Genomic DNA, 17,332 nt, shown 5'->3' with positions numbered 1-17,332 from the left:
ACGCCATCGGTCGACTGCAAACAGGAGAATCATCTTCAGCTGCAACCAGGTTTTTCCACGAATCACTAAGCACCATTAAACGACTGTAGGGCCTTTATCAGACACACGGCACAACACGTGACCTTCCCAGCTCCGGTCGAACACGTATCACTACCAGAGCTCAGGGGAGAATAAAAAGGTTACGTCACTTACATGAAAGAACCACCACGTCCACGTCTACAACTACGGCAATAGCAGGATTGTGTAGGATATCAGCCCAGACAGTGAGGAAACGTTTAAACGATGAAGGTATTCGCGCTAGACGGCAAGTTCAATGTCATTTTGACGGATCTTTATCGTCGGCTGCGACGTTAAAGGTGTCAAAGTCACTGAGCACGTCGACCGGTTTTGCTCAGTAACGAGTCACCTTTTATGCTTCGCCGGGCGGATGGTAGACGCCGTGTTTACAGGCGTCGCGGGGGATTTTATGCACGAAAGTACACTCTTCAAAAAAAGAAACGCATAGATGTTTTGAGAATTCCAATTAGATTTTTCCCCAGAAATCGTCATAAAGACAATTCCTATGTTTGATTCCCGTTAATCATGTCATGTTTGTTGTGCATTGCGCGCAAACACATCTCAAATTGGTTTTTGTAAACGTTTATCAGCAAAAATGCAAAGGATGCACAGAAATTGCTTTCAGAAAAAGTTTTCAGCACAATGCACGTGCGAAATGTTGGAAACCAGAGTAGAGACACTGACTATAAAAGACCGTACAATTCATCAGTTCATTACGAATCTTCTGATGTGAACGGAGATAGAAAAATGCCATGATTAACTGCAGCTGGCCGAAATATCGCCATTGGACGTTTGGAAGCAGGGGAGTCCAAGTCTGCCGTTGCAAGGCATTTCAACGTTCACCAAAGCACCATATCTCGACTATGGGATCGATCTACCCGCACTAATTCGACCCAAGATCATCCCAGAAGTTGAAGACCAAGAGTGAGCACATCCGGTTGCATCACCTTCGGAATCGATTTGCTACAGCAACGGACACTGCAGGACAAGTGCCTGGTATGCGAAGAATTTTCGACCAAACCATCAGAAATCGTCTGAGGAAAGTTGGAATTCGAGCGAGACGACTAAATGTTGGACCTGTCTTGCGACGTCTACACCGTCAACGACGTGTCCGGTGGTGCAACAGAGTACAGGCATGGGAGCTCAGGAACTGGCGACGCGTATAGTTTAGCGATGAGTCACCATTTCTTCTTCAACGATGGGATGGAAGACAACGTGTATACCGACGTCGACATGAACGTTTTGTGCCGAACTGCGTTCGATAGGTGGACTGATTTGGTAGAGGAGTGTCGTGGTGTGGAGAGTTATATCCTACACCAGTAGATCACAGTTAGTAGTTGTCCAGGGCAATCTTACAGCAAACCGATACATAGACCAATGTCCTCACCTCCTCCCAACTTTGGACCGCCTGAGGGAGCTGTTCCAACATGACAACGCTCGGCCCTTCCAGGCCGTCCAAATCGCCCGATCTCAACCCGATTGAACATTTGTGGGACGAACTTGATCGACGCGTCCGTCAACGTCACCAGCGTCCCTACACACTGGCACAACTCGCCAACGCCTTACAGGAGGAATGGCGAAGAATTCCCCACAAATAAATCCGACGACTTGTGCAGTCTGTGCCAAGGAGGTGTCGAGAAGTGACGCCTGCAAGAGGAGGTGTGACCAGGTACTGACCTGGACGCCCCCTTGTGGCCACACATGTGAAATGACGGAACTGAATTAATGCTGACAATGACGACAATGCTTTTGTCGATCACTGTGTCTAATTTCATTTGATTGCGTTCACGCATATTCTGTGTAGATACTTTCACATCCGCTTAATAAATATCCTTATGTTTAAACTATGCGTTTCTTTTTTGGAAGAGTGTTTCAGGTCATGGACATATACTGTGGTGGTAGTGTTATGATGTGGGCAGACATCTCATCCACTGAGAGAACAGACTAGGTGCCAGTTCTGGGCAATGTTACACGGATGGGATTCTTCGGCCACACGTCCTTCACATTATGCAACAATCGAACGTCATTTTATAACAAAACAACGCCCGACTTACACGACAAGACTGATCATGACAACAGCCGTTTTCACGAATCACAACATCCAGGTCCTGCCATGGCCCTCCGCGTTTCCAGATTTAAACTCAATCGAACATGGGATGCACTCGATCAACGACTGTGGCACGCAAGCAACAACCACAGAACCTGCGACAGTTGGCACAAGCACTGCAAACAGTGTGGATGAACATTCTACAGGCCACCATTCGGGATCTGATTGCGTTCATGGGACGACGATGCTGGTCAATTTTGGACTCAAATGGTGGCCATACAATATATGGAGAACAGATAACTTCACCTTGAAAATCTACTGTTCCATGTGTGCTATGTGAACCCTGATCAATGACAATCATGACTGTCAATTAGAACAACCGATTACCTTCTGTTGATATATGTGATATATATCTTTAACATACATCTAAAATCACTTTTGCGTTTCCTTTGCAGAGTATATAGAATAAGTGTACCAAATTGACAAGAGACATTAAAAAGTCATTTACAGAGCTGTCTACAAATAAACATTCATATTTACCGTTATTGGTCCTGGGTTGTAATTCGACCACAGTTGATGTTGAATCACATCCCCCGTTCCCAATGCCAGTGTTAGGTTCTGGGTTGATAAGCCATATCGCACAGATATACTCCCGAAGACCTTGATCGTGTATGTTTCATTCCATCGAGAAGAATGAATTGCCACTCCACAGATGGAACGTGTCAGGACAGTATTATCGCATGAATTGGGATTTTCCTTTCCTACAAAGTAAAACAAACCAGTTGATGCTGTATTAACAATGGAACTGTTACTCCGCATGTCGAACGTGAAAGGACAGCATTATCACATGGATCGGTATTGGTTGGATCCTTTTCTACAAAGTATATATAAAACGTCAACGCAAGAGTCTTGACTATGCGACGAAACAGATTCCAGTTGGCGTAAAAGAAACAGTACCGGCGAAACGAGTGAATGGAATACTAACATTTGAAGAAATGTCATGTACTTTCACATAAATTCGCTAAACTAAGGAAGATGGGTTACATTTAAAAGAACTATTGACTTCAAAGTGATTGACTGCGTGGCGTCAAATTAAGCTTCTACAAAGTAAAACAAACCAGTTGATGCTGTACCTTTACACATATTCTGAACTAATGGACTTTGTCAGTTTTTATAGAACTATTCAAAAGGAATGATATGATAACATTCAATTAAGGACCTCCGTGGTCTATTGTGTACAGCGTCTGCCCGGAGATGGGAAGGTCGGTGGTTCGATTCCCGGCCGCGTCAGATCAAAATACGTTAAAAGATGGTACTTGTTACCCTGTCTTTCACGTGGCATTAAGGGGGTAAAACAAGGACTGGTCGGCTCGGAGTCGACATTGAAGCCCTTTTCACTTTAATTTGCACAACGCCGCGATATGACTGGAATACTGTTAAAAGGACTGGTCGGCTCGGAGTCAGTATACCATGCTTATGTGGGTTATTCATGTCAAATTGTGGCATGACATCTTAATATCGAGCATGATAAAACCAGCATTTGTTCGGACTTGTACATGCATTCACACACATACACGTCGCTGTGTAAGTGCAATAATATTGAACGCGACCTTGAAGCCATTTCAGTTCAATTTGCACAAATAGGCGAAAAAGTGACACAGTCCTTTCCATATTTATGAGACATCTCTGCAAATCGTGTATTTCTATTTATTTATTTAAAAAATAACCCAACTATTAAGCAATTCAAAAGGACTGAGGTCTAAAGTACTGACCAAGAGTATATGCATTGATGAATATTTCACACTGGTCAATAACAGATGTCTGGCAGCCAAACGGGGCAGTGAACTGAAGAGAAATGTCCGCCGATTCCCCTTCCTTCAGGAACAATGTGGTGCTTGACAGCTGTTGGTTATGAGAAGTAAGATGGAATCACAAATATTCTAATACGGAGATAGCACCTATCATGCATCCAAACCAATAGTTCACTACAAAATCAATCAAAATAAGACAATAAGATTTATTAATGTATCCGGATTGTCTGGTCTAGACTAGATTATTTACAGAACGCCGTCATATAGCTGGAATATTGCTGAGTGCGGCGTTAAACAACAAACAAACAAACAAAATTAACATTTAATCATCCATATAAATTATGAATGTAGGAAAATACTAGCAATTACAGCAAAATGTTTTTCCAGTGAATCGGTAACCTACCTTTATACCTATGAACTTGGGTTCAGAAAAGACGGGAACGCTGGCCAGAGTATTAACGCCACGACGTACAATGATGAAACAGCGTATCTTTGAAATACAAGTTACAATGTAAGTATGCATATACATGCATGAACATTTATATACATTGATGATCTTGTCAATACACTTTGTCTTTATGACACATAGTCTTAAAGGAAACTAAATGCGTTGGTTTCCACGTTAGAATCAGCCCCAAGCAATGCTTGTTGTACTGGATGGATCAGGTGGTCTGGGTCATGTTGGTCTAACATACAAAGGACCACGGGGTTCGGTCCCTGACAGCAATTATGTGTTTATTGCGGCACATTGCCTAAATATTTCATTGTGATCGAAGAAGAATTACAATAATGCAAATGTAACTAGTTTCTTTTCATTTATCACAGCTTTTTCATTTATCACTCCATCGTAGAATAAATATTGAAAGTAGATGAAACAGTAAACATGTGATACAGAACACTATAAAATAAACATGCAAGTATCCATCAAATCCCTGTCAGATGTAATAAGCTCGTCTGATTTTTTAAGTAATTATTTTGATGTTTTTAATATATGAAATGGTAGCTTCATGCTGTTGTATGTATAATGGAGAAGGGCATACCTCGAATCCAACAGTAGTTATTCCTGCAGCTCTCAGGACATCCTCTGTCAAGGCGTGTTTCTGGGTAACGTTTCCGTCATTCCATTGCTCTGGGTCTTTAGCATCTACTTGTCCGCCGTCAACAACCCAGTAGGTACTGTAGTAGACGTCGTCGGGGTGTTTCTTGAACTCGCAGTGGAACTCCAACTCCGTTTTAAAAACGTCCTTACGGACGAGTTTCGTTGATACAGTGGTTTCCTCATTAAATGCTGGTGCTGCAAATATAAGCATTGTTTTCGTTAAATATTACCAACCCACCTTTAATTAAGAAATAAAGAACGAGTGGGAATTGTTTATCGTACAGATAACACTGCAGCCCCGAGTGGTTTATTCTTCCTGCAGTGTTCCCCACTCGTCGTTTATTTCATGTATGAGATATCCACATTATGTACAGTCTCTGTAAGAATGGTGATAAAATGTAAAAGCTTTAAAATATATACCCGTATTTAAATAATAAAATCCAACCTTGGAAATGTCAGATACGTCCCTTTTATGAACAGGTTGGTAATTCCCGCATATCCTCATAATATTCACGTCGATTACCTGTACCTTTTCTCCCAGTACCGATTGTCATATCTCTCACGCGTTGGCATGCGATCATTCGGCCACTGTGTTTATATGCGTAACCCAGCTACATATTTGCAGAACAACTCATTTGACACTCTCCTCTCAAACATAACCTACGACAGTATACGACGTCATCAAGTTGCGAGCGCATTTTCGAATCTCCGAAATGACGTCATGATAGAACAAGGTTTTGTCGTGGAATAAACCACGCTTCATTCTTCATTGTTCTTTGCTATGTATCGCGTAGCTATCTTATATTGCATACTAATTAAAAGCTTAGGTTAATTAATAGTACAACATCTACTATTGATCAATCGCCATGTTGATTTGGACTAATTGTGCTTTTATGGTGTTTGTTTGTGTATTGTTTAACGCCGGACTCAATAATATTCCTGCTATTTGACGGCGGTCTAAATAACGGCGTCTGGACCAGGCAATCCAGTGATTGATGTCATGAACATCGATCCATGCAATTGGGATACGATGACCGGCATCAACTGAGTAAGCGAGCCTAACCAACCGATCCTGTTGACTCTTACGGCACACATAGTCGCCTCTTATAACAAGAATGTGTTGCTAAAAACCAATTCTAACCCGGATCTCTACGGGTGGGTACCATGATAAGCAATCATAATATCTATCTCCTATGACTTCAAGCATACATATATGTCCTGTGTGACAATTACATTATCCAACCTGCATGTACATTGCCAGTAATGTGACGAATAACGCGACTTACGGGATCGAGTGGTCAGGCTCGCTGACTTGGCCGATGCCTGTCATCGATCCCAATTGCGTGGATCGATGCTCATGAAATTAATCACTGGTTTGTCTGGTCCAGACTCGATTATTTACAGACCGCCGTCATATAGCTGGAATATTGCTGAGTGCGGCGTTAAACAACAAACCAACCAATCAAAATTGTATAAGTGAAGTCAAAATAACAGGACCGATAATAAGGACTTTCGTCGTGTTGAAGAAACGGAAAATATATGATAACGGCCTCTGGCGTAATCACAACCACGCTAATTACCTGTAGTAGTATCGTCCTTCGTCGTAGTTGTTGAAGTCTCCCTCGACGTAGCAGCTAGAGTTGTTTTACTTGAGGAAGTACTTGTAGTAGTATCGTCATATGTAGTAGTTGTGGAAGTATCCGTGGACGTAGCAGCTGGAGTTCTTTTACTTGAGGAAGTACTTGTAGTAGTATCATCATATGTAGTAGTTATGGAAGTCTCCCTCGATGTAGCAGTTGGTGTTGTGTCGTCAGAGGATGCTCCTGTTGTAGTATCGGGATGTGTAGTAGTTATGGAAGTCTCCCTCGACGTAGTAGTTGGTGTTGTGTCGTCAGAGGATGCTCCTGTAGTAGTATCGTCATATGTAGTAGTTGTGGAAGTCTCCCTCGACGTAGCAGTTGGTGTTGTTTCGTCAGAGGATGCTCCTGTAGTAGTATCGTGATATGTAGTAGTTGTTGAAGTCTCCCTGGACGTATCAGCTAGAGTTGTTTCGTCAGAGAAAGCATCTGTAGTAGTTTCGTGATACGTAGTAGCTGTTGATGTTTCACTCCTTGTGGTAGCAGTAGTTGTTTCAGAAGACGAGATAGGTAAAGATGCATCAGTGGTTGCCTCGGTAGATGCACTTGACTGGGCTGAAGCAGCAGTAGAGGGAGTCATAGTAGATGTAAAAGCCTTCGTTGTTGTAGTGGTTGCAGGTGACGCTGTGGAGGTTTGTGTTACCACAACGGGCGTCGTCGTGTCGGAGCATGCAGACGCTGTTGATTAATAATTGTATTTGTTGTTTTATTGAAAGCAGCCTTGACTGAACGTAGTGTGTAAAAACCTGCAGTATTGACTTGTGTATTCAGTTCATAATTCTGTTCACCATTGTAATATATAAGGGGTCATGAGCACACAGTATGATGTACACACACACGCACGACGAACCTGACACGGCTGAACATGTAAACATATCTTTTCATGTATTTTAGCATGACTTATATTTAATTGATACATATACACTGGTAACGAAACACTGGTTATAAAATGACAGAATTGTACAGAAACGACGAATTTTTAGTTTCATCTGGCCATTCCAATAACAATTTAAAGCTATGTATCTAATAACAAAAAATAACAAATGATCTATTGTTTGTCCGTACGTGTCACACCAAGAACCTGATAACACATTATCAAATGTCATAAAAAAGGACAATCACCTGAACTGTTGATCCAGCGTCTCTCGCTATTAGAAACATCACAGGGAACTCTGCAGGGAACATCGGGGTGCCTGCTTCCGTTAACCACACACTTCCCCTCGTGCAAACAGTACGCTCCCTGCAGAAACAAACTCGACATGATGAAGTAGAACTTCCGAAAATGTCCTCCGAATGTGTATATTTTGCCTCAGGTCCGCGGTAAAGGACAATATTTGTGAAAAATGAAACTTAATGTTTACTGAGAAAAGTCTATGTGAAAGTCTGCATACTCATACGCAGTTTGCGGGTGAGACATTCAGACAAGACGTGGGCATCCCTATTGGCATCAATTGTGCTCCCCTTCTTGCGGGTCTATTTCTTTGTGCATATGAATCGGAATTTCTGCACGGATTGGCAAAAGTCAAAACAAGAGATTCTGACCAAAAGGTCAGCCTTCAAATCTACAGATAAATAACGTTCAAATAGACAATTCCCTTCCACTGATGAAGAAAAAAAGGTGTCCAGTTAGACTGCCTCATCTGTTACATATTTAGATCTATGCGTCCGATTAATAGTGACAAAACACAAGACTGTGTGTCAGGAGAGACTACTTCAACTTTCAAATAGTCAACATTCACTTTCAGTCGAGCAATATTCCAGCAGATCCAACCTTTGATGTCCACATTTCACAACTTTTGAGGTACCATCGAGCATGTACGTTCTACGAAGATTTGAAAAAGTGTCATAAAACACTGGATCAAAATTTATTTGAATAAGGTTACAACATTCAAGGCCTCAGTAAAGCCTTATCTTTGACATGTGGAGGACATTTCCAAATTCGACGCATCAGTGACCAAAATGATCTCTGATGCAATTCCTTATTTCGACTTGTACAATATGCTCTCATGGTTTTTTTCTAGGTGTTTTTGGCAAATGTCACAGGTGGGGCAGGATATGCCCACCTTTCGCCTGATACACCTGATATCTACACTATTTGATTGTTATTCATGGACGTGTGTCTATAATATGGTCGGTATTGTACAATGTCCCTTTTATTTATGGTGAAAGGCTTTCATCGCTTGTATTTTGAGTTTAAGAAACGTTATGGACCAACTGAAATATCGTCCACAGTCGCACAGCTGCTGTTACAAATTTCACTTTGAAAATAATAACCCAGAGACGCTGCCCGATGAACATGTAAAACATTACATTTGTTACAGGTTTGTTCTATGGACGTAATTTTCAAAGGTCTGTTATTGACTGTGGACACGTTGCATACTAACAACGTTACCGACGCGCGTTGCTATGTGTGTTTACATATCGATGTAGAAATATTACATGACTCAACAACGCGTTATGGCTGACTGCATGCAGAGGATGACTTGCGTGATCATATAGCAGGTCATATGTCATAACAAAGCGGCAAAACACTTTCCATATTCACAAAAATCTTTGCCACACTCCAACATGTTGCATATGTCAAAAATTGGTCCGACATGCATGTCCTCACGGTACAATGTGACCTATGCAACAAAGTGCATAACTGCTAGTGCCCTTTAAATGCCTGCTATTAGCTTTGCTTGTTTGTTTGTTGTTTAACGCCGCACTTGTATTCCACTTGTATGACGGCGGTCCGTAAATAATCGAGTCTGGACCAGACAATCCAGTGATTGACATCATGAGCGTAGGTCAACGCAATTGGGATACGATGACATGCATCAATCAAGTCAGCGAGCCTGACCACCCGATCCCATCAATCGCCTCTTACGACATGTAGAGTCACCTTTTACGGCACGCATGGGTTGCTGAAGGCCTATTCTACCCCGGATCTTCACTAGTCCCTGATATTAGCACTCACGTATGAGTGTGCCTGAGTACAATCACCTTTGCCAAATAACAAGGGAACATCAGTTGACTTTGAGCATGCACTTTCTCAAATGAAATATCGTAATGTTAAAAAGAAGTATACTAGAATGTCTCTTCCATTCTATTATTACGATTACTTCAGAATCTATGATGTTCAGTACCTCAAGTGTCCAACTGAAATCTGTCCCATTCACTGTGCCAATGACGCAGGTGCTGTCATACAGTATCACTCCAACGCTGGCGCTGAAGTTGGTCGGGTTGTTAGAAACTGAAATTGTGTAGGCCCAAATGAAGGCTGCATTCTCGGCTGCATTTCCATTATCAATGACACTCTGAGGTGAAATATCACAGTCCACCTGGCTGATGCTGACAACTGACCCCAGTGAAGTTCTTGACCATTTCCTTTCACTGCTGGTGTTGTATACCTATGGAGCATATAGAGTGACCTGTGATCATGACCGTAATCATGACAGTGTTCATATCATCATTGGGTATTTAACGTTTTAATTATTGGGATTTTACTTAGTCAAAATGTCATATTTACCCTAAAAGCCTCCACGTGACATGACGTTAGGTTATCAATGAATGTCTCTCCATAAATTGAAATTCCTTGGCAATCGTGACGTGACATGTCACAGTGGCCATCATCGTCTACGCTGTGTATTTCTGGAGCAGCCGTGAGATCAACAGAACAGTCACCACCACCATAGTCTTTGGCACAAACACAGTCACCTACAATGAGGGATTGAATGACACATAAAAAATAACTGCATTTTACATGTATATATAATAGAGCTACGTGATAAATCGCAAAGAACAATGAAGAACGAAGTATGGTTTATTTCACGATAAAACAGCGCTCGCATCTTGTTGACATCGTCGATTGGACGACGTTATTTTTAGAGGGAAGTGTCTCGTGAGTTGTTTCCCATAGGTGTAGCTGGGCAACACAGAAAAATGCCATGAAGAAACTAATGCATCCGAAAGTGGCAATCTGCATTAGGTGAAAAGGTACATATCATCGCCTTGAACATTTATGAGAATATCCATGAAATACCAAACAAAGCCCCACAAAAGCTGACCTTGATGTAATGTCAGATGAAATGTGAGATAACCTAAGAGATGAGATTGGCACGCGCCTGCTCCACTTATATAAACTTATTTTCTTTCAGCACTTTTCACACAGTGCTGGACTAGTCCAGTGTGCCTAGAACATCAGAGGATATTCCATATGTTTCTAAAAGCTTGACACCCATCCATGCTATTCCGGAAGTTTACAGATAAATCAAGCCTCTAAATATATTGTATATACTATAAATAGCCTCTATATAACTTTCTCACCTCTGCGGTGCAATTATAACCAGCAATCCAAATGTCTCCAGATAACCTGATAAGAAAGGGTACATGCGCTTCCTATTGAATGATATCACTTGCAAATAGCCTCTTTAATGAAAGTCCAATGCCTCCAATTACCTAAATAATCAAGAAATATGCACTTTTGGTTGCATGATAGTTTTCCGGTTTTTGAGACAACTGTTTAATGCAAGGCAAATTTAAACAGAAAATGGCATGCCCCTGGCTACCTGAAAAAGAAGTGTACTTAGACCTTTCTTACACGTTTGATTATTTCTACTTGAAAACATTAATGTACACGCCATACAAGCACAGAGTGTTTGCTCAGTAAACAAAGATGAATAACAAACGAAGAACCAACCCGGTTGCGATGACCCGTCCTTGAAGGTCATTCAAACCATACCACTCCCATGCCCCACTCTAAGGACGATATGTACTAAATTTCATCTGTCTACAGTAAACACTTCATGAGGTATCATATTATATGTATCAAGTATCACTGAAAAATAGGAATTCGCGAACACCTGCCATCACCATTATTTGACAGTGATTCATAATGTATTGATCATGTTAAATGTATCAGTTAAAATACACAAGCAATTACTTAGATGTCGAGGCTTGGATTTGTTTCAAAACGTTTAGCGATGGTGTTTGAAAATTTGTCCAAACAAATCTTAAAGATTGCCCATTAACGCGAGGATGCTTCATGAGGCACACACGGTATTTTTACCTTCAATACAGTAGCCATTTCCACCACAGTCGTTCAAACACGCCTCTGCCACAACGATATCATGGACAGACTGGTTGGTAGCTGAAGTCTCATTCTTCTCCTGGAGTACAGGATTGACTACAACCTCATGCAGACACTTGTCTCTCACCGTATCAACAGCATATGGAGAAAACTCTGTGGTTCCAGTAAGCTTGAAGCAAAAGTAAAATACCAAATGAATTTTATTCAAAGAAGATGACATGATAGTTACCAATAGAACAACAACTTATGCTGGAAAGAAAACGTTCAGTCAGGCATATGTGAAACAAAGGGAGACTGACAGTCAATAGATTAAATGTCATAACTATTAATATTAGTATATTTTTTTTAAAAATAACTGTCAGTCTCTAATTTATTATTTGACAGCCAAATTCATTTGAACACCTTCGGTTAGTTAGATACAACATACAGCTGAAAACCCGGACATTGAACCGGTAAGTGAGAAACAACACTGTGATCAAATCAAAATCTCTCACAGGACAGTTTTTCTATGAACGTGTCGGCTAATCAGAAGGATGCCAAGTTATTTGAGAGTGTAGCAAAGGATCTTATCGAAGGCCTAGCCAGAGATAGTGTACAACCGCTAAAGCAAGAAGTCATTGATCTTGGACATGAACTTGAGATGAAAACTGATGATCTTGAGCAGTACAGTAGAAGAAACTCTCTACGAATTAGTTTACCTGAGTCCAAGGATGAAAACAGGGAGGCATTAGTGATGGAGGTCCTTAGATAACTACACCCTGACCTTACAGCATCGGACATCGACAGATGCCACCGAGTCGGTAAGAAAAACATGGATAGGAACAGACAGGTCATCGTAAAATTCGTCAGCAATAGAAACAGGAACAAAATAATTTCTAACAGAAGAATGCTGAGACAAAATAGAAGTTCAGTCTATATAAACGAGGACTTAGGACTTCACCGAGAAACACCTAGATGACAGTATTAAAAATGAAGACTTGAGCTTGGAATATTTTTACGAACCTGTACGAAAAGACAGAAATATGTTCGGAGGTGGTGTTATGATATATGTAAATATACTGTTATCTTTTAAAAGACGACATGAATTAGAAAACATGTAAGACGAATCGATATGGATTCAAATATGCTTACCTCAAAGCTCAATTTTATTGTGCACTGCCTACAGACCGGAACATAATTCAGTGAATGTTTGGAGTCGCTTAGATGATAGCATTGAAAATGCCCTGGATATTTCGTGCACGATTACTATTGTAGGTGACATAAATGAAAATACGTTATCGTGTAGGAGCTTAAGCGTAAAGTAATTACTAAATTGGAAAATTCTACACAATACCATAACCGAGCCTACCAGAATTACTGACCATACCAGTAGTTTATTGGATCCTGTTATTATCAATGAAGATATAAACGTCATCGACAGTGATGTAATTGATGTTGATAGTAAAATTAGCGACCATAGGGGAATTAACATTCAAAAAGACACTAATTTGCGAACAAAATTAGCATATATAAGAGAACTTTCATGTTTCAAAACCAGTGACTATGATAAACTAAATTCGCTCATTGAAAATACTTGCTGGAATGAATTATTTAGTCAAATTTCAAATGATGATGAAGCATGTAGTCTGTCCTATAAATACTTGAATAAATATGTTAAAATATGCATTCCAACCAAAATAGTAACCATTCGTCCAAAGGACAAACCTTGGTATGATTTCAGTTTTAGGCGAGAATCCAGGAAAAGAGATAGATTAAAAACGAAGGTTAGAAAAAGTAATAAGGAAAACGACATTCGGGCCTATAAAAATCAGAGGAACAAAGTAAATAACATGAAATGCCACATTTTTATTCAAACCTCTTAGAATTGCTATCAGAATTACACGTAGAAAACAAACCCTGGAAAGATTTACGTTATGTTGTGAAGAACTCTGGCTCAGCTAACAGCATAGACGCGCTTAAACAGTATGATATGGACGAACAGCCGACAATTTTTACTGATATTGAAAAGGCAGAGAAACTGAATCAATATTTTCAATCTATATCTGATGTCTATGATACAAGAACAACTATGCCCGACTTCACATTTCGTACAGAGACAGAGATGAACAACATAGTCATATCTAAAAAAGAAATTGCAGACATAATACAATGTTTGCCTCTGAACAAAGCCTCCGGACCGGACAAAAATTGTCATAAATTATTACAGAAAACTGTATATTATATTAGCGGAGCATTGTATTTACTGTTCAATATGTCACTACAATCACGTATATTTCCATCAGTGTGGAAAACAGCAAACGTTATGCCATTATTTAAGAAAGGTCATCACACTATCGTTTCCAATTATAGAGTGATTGTATTAGAGAGTGGTGTTCAAACATTTATATAATTACTTTCATGAGAACAAATTGTTGTATAAGTACCAATTTGAGTTTCAGGTTGGACACTCAACTGTCAATCAATTAACAGAACTTTATCATTAAAATTTGTACAGCGTTAGATAACAAAGAAAACTATTGTATTGTAGTCTGTGATGTATCCCAAAACCTTTGATCGTGTATGACACAGTGGGCTTGTGTATGAATTAGAGAGGTATGGTATAAAAGGTTTATTGTTAAAATGGGTTACATAAGTATTCGTAGCCAAAGCGTCATTGTGAATGGGGAAATATCCAAACCATGATACATGAAGGCTGGCGTGCCACAAGGGGCCGTGCTTGGTCCTTTACTCTTTATTGTTTATGTAAATGACATTGCTGATAAATTAGACTGTATGACAAGACTGTTTGCCGAAGATTCATCGATTGGCATGTCATCCAATGATAACAGTGTACTGGAACGTTCCTTAAGCACAAATTTAGCAATATTAAGTGAATGGGCGAAACTTTGGCTGATGACTGACAATCCCGAAAATACTAAATCTGTTCTATTCTCTAGCAAAGACAACATTGGAGGTGGAAAAGAAATCAGCTCACTAAATAGTTATAAGCACTTGGGTGTTATACTTGAAGCCAGTGGCAAGAAAGAAAATATAGAAATACTATTAACAATATTATACTCAACAACACAAGTTCCGGTGACACTAATATTTTAGTGTATTTTTCAAACAAGTAAAGTTTGGTTTTCAATATTGTAGTACATGTATGGAATCAAGTCACAAAAAACGCAACTGCTACAGAAAAACATGCATTCAATGCAAAAGTTGTCTTTTATGCAAGCCCCATGCATTTCACTACCCAAGAATGGGTATTAAAACATGTGCGTTAACGGGATTCCATATTCATTGTTTAGCAACCACTCCGAAAAAAAAAATTACGCAATTATTCAACATTACAAAATGCCACGCCTGTCCGAAAAAGAGCGTCTTCGAGCCATTGGTATGCTTGAAGCAGGATCGAGTCAACGTGATGTTGCAAGACAATTTAACGTCGAACAGAAACACCATTTGGTGTTTATGGCAACGTTGGCAACAGACGAATGCAGTCAGAGACCATCCTCGGAGTGGGAGGCCACGCGTAACCAGTAATCAACAAGACAACTGGATTCGAACAACACACCTACGAAATCGATTCAAGTGAGCAACAGTGACTGCAAGAAGCATCCCTGGCCTTCGACGAATATCTTCACAAACCGTACGTCGTCGCCTCAGATGTGCAGGGATTGAAGATCCGCCAGATGTCCCATTTTGACAGGAAACAACCGTCAAGCACGTCTACAGTGGTGCAGACAGCGTCTACGCTGGACGGCCACAAGTGGGGCCAAGTTCTGTTCACTGACGAGTCTCGTTTTCTCCTCAGCCACAGCGATGGACGGATTCGAGTGTATCGACGTCGAGGTGAACGTTACGTCAATCATTGTGTCATGGAAGAAGATCGGTTCGGGGGCGGCAGCCTTATGGTGTGGGGTGGGATTACAGCAAGACAGAGGACCCTATAGTGGTAGAGGGAAATCTCAATGGACAGCGCTACCGCGACAAGATCATCGGCCCTGTTATTCTACCGTTTTTGCGTTGTCATGGCCCAGGCATTACCTTTCAACATGACAACACCCGGCCTCATATTACTCGACTTGTTCAGGATTCTCTTCAACGAAACAACGTGAATGTCATCCCCTTGCCTGCTCGTTCCCCTGATCTCTCACCAATCGAGCACATGTGGGATGAGATGGATCGGCGCCTTCGACATCAACCACGTGTTCAACAGACACTCCAGGAACTTCGAAACATGCTCCAGCAGATATAGACAGATATCCCACAGGACTTTGTGCGGCGCCTGGTCCATTCCATGAGACGACGAGGTGGACACACACGCTATTGATCGATTGTAAATTGACATTTTGGCATGTTCATGTTTTTTTTTAATGAAATCACGCATTTACTGGAGTCAGTATGGCAAATTAAACCATTTGAACACTTACAGGAGTCTTTTATCTGTTGCATTTGGTAAAAAACATAACTTTGCATAAAATCTTATTCAGTGTCACATGAACTGTTGTTGAGTATATATAAAATGTTCATAAGAGAACACTTTGAATACGCATGTGAGGTATGGGATGGTTGCACCGAAGGACAGAGTGAGAAATTAGAACAATTACAATTAGAAGCTGCACGCATTGTAACTGGTCTACCTAAATATGCCCCCAGGCATTCATAATATTACGAAACCGGTTTGGAACCCTTAGTTGAGCGTAGAAAGAAACGTAAACTTTTTCTTTTCCTCAAAATTAATCATAATATGGCCCCTACCTATCAAACAGACATTCTACCAAACACCATTGCTGCAAAAAAAACTCATACAGTCTCAGAAACTCTGAAAACATCAGTGTTCCTCTCACAAGACTAAGACATTCGTGTAAATCATTTTGCCCATCGTCTATCCAATTGTAGAACTCTATTCTGTTACAGTATCAAAATTCTACGATTTCTTGTTTTAAATTTTGTTCACAAAGCACCACCCAACAGCACCTGCGTACTTCGCATATGGAAAAAGAAAATATAGTATCTGACACACAAAACTGAGATACATGTGCAGTCAATTGACTTATGATTTATATCGAAATGGTATAAAAAAATCACCCGAACTGTAGATGTTCAAATACATGTGAAAATGCACATCATAATCTTAAAATATTGTTCATAACATATCTGTTGATGTACACTTACTGTTATATGGCGATGCAGATCACGTTGTTACAGAAAATGAAGCTATATTTAAGGCAGTACAACTTTTATATATACAACTAAAAGATTTGTGTAAAGAACTGTTTATCCAACAATGCATTTCTCCCCTTCAAACTTATTGAATTTGAAATTGTGAAATTTTGTGAATACCTTGGAGAAGGCAATCTAAGTTTGAAGAATCTGTCCCCCAAATCCCGTTCACTCCTTGTGAATAAATATGTGTAAATTAAAAAAATATAGGGAGATTCGAGTAGTATTAGATAAGTGTATTGAGTCGAACTGAAAGTATTCTTTCATTGTCATGTTTCATGCATTCACAGCACCCCCCTTTAGCCACAATGGACAATGACGCGTGCAGGAATCATTATAATTTAACATAACGTCTATTTCACAGTAACGCTACTGCTCCGTCAAGACACTCTTAACGCCACA

The 17,332-nt window shown here is 40.3% G+C and overlaps 1 protein-coding gene across 1 annotated transcript in view; it reads right to left on the bottom strand.

Moving 5' to 3' along the window:
- Nucleotides 1-17,332, bottom strand: part of LOC124132030 — a 70,574-nt gene that overhangs the window by 14,203 nt on the left and 39,039 nt on the right. The window contains exons 29-37 of the mRNA XM_046495608.2: nt 11,702-11,891; nt 10,163-10,350; nt 9,780-10,043; nt 7,774-7,891; nt 6,595-7,329; nt 4,956-5,209; nt 4,319-4,405; nt 3,877-4,006; nt 2,645-2,865 (exon numbers count right to left, since the gene is read on the bottom strand). Of these exons, the coding sequence (XP_046351564.2) occupies nt 2,645-2,865; nt 3,877-4,006; nt 4,319-4,405; nt 4,956-5,209; nt 6,595-7,329; nt 7,774-7,891; nt 9,780-10,043; nt 10,163-10,350; nt 11,702-11,891 (2,187 nt within the window). The remainder of the gene's footprint in view (nt 1-2,644; nt 2,866-3,876; nt 4,007-4,318; nt 4,406-4,955; nt 5,210-6,594; nt 7,330-7,773; nt 7,892-9,779; nt 10,044-10,162; nt 10,351-11,701; nt 11,892-17,332) is intronic.

This window comes from Haliotis rufescens, unplaced genomic scaffold (genome assembly GCF_023055435.1).
Source record: "Haliotis rufescens isolate VD_foot unplaced genomic scaffold, xgHalRufe1.0.p SCAF_15, whole genome shotgun sequence".
Taxonomy (NCBI): Eukaryota; Metazoa; Mollusca; class Gastropoda; order Lepetellida; family Haliotidae; genus Haliotis; species Haliotis rufescens.
This window is presented reverse-complemented; position numbering and strand designations above follow the sequence as displayed.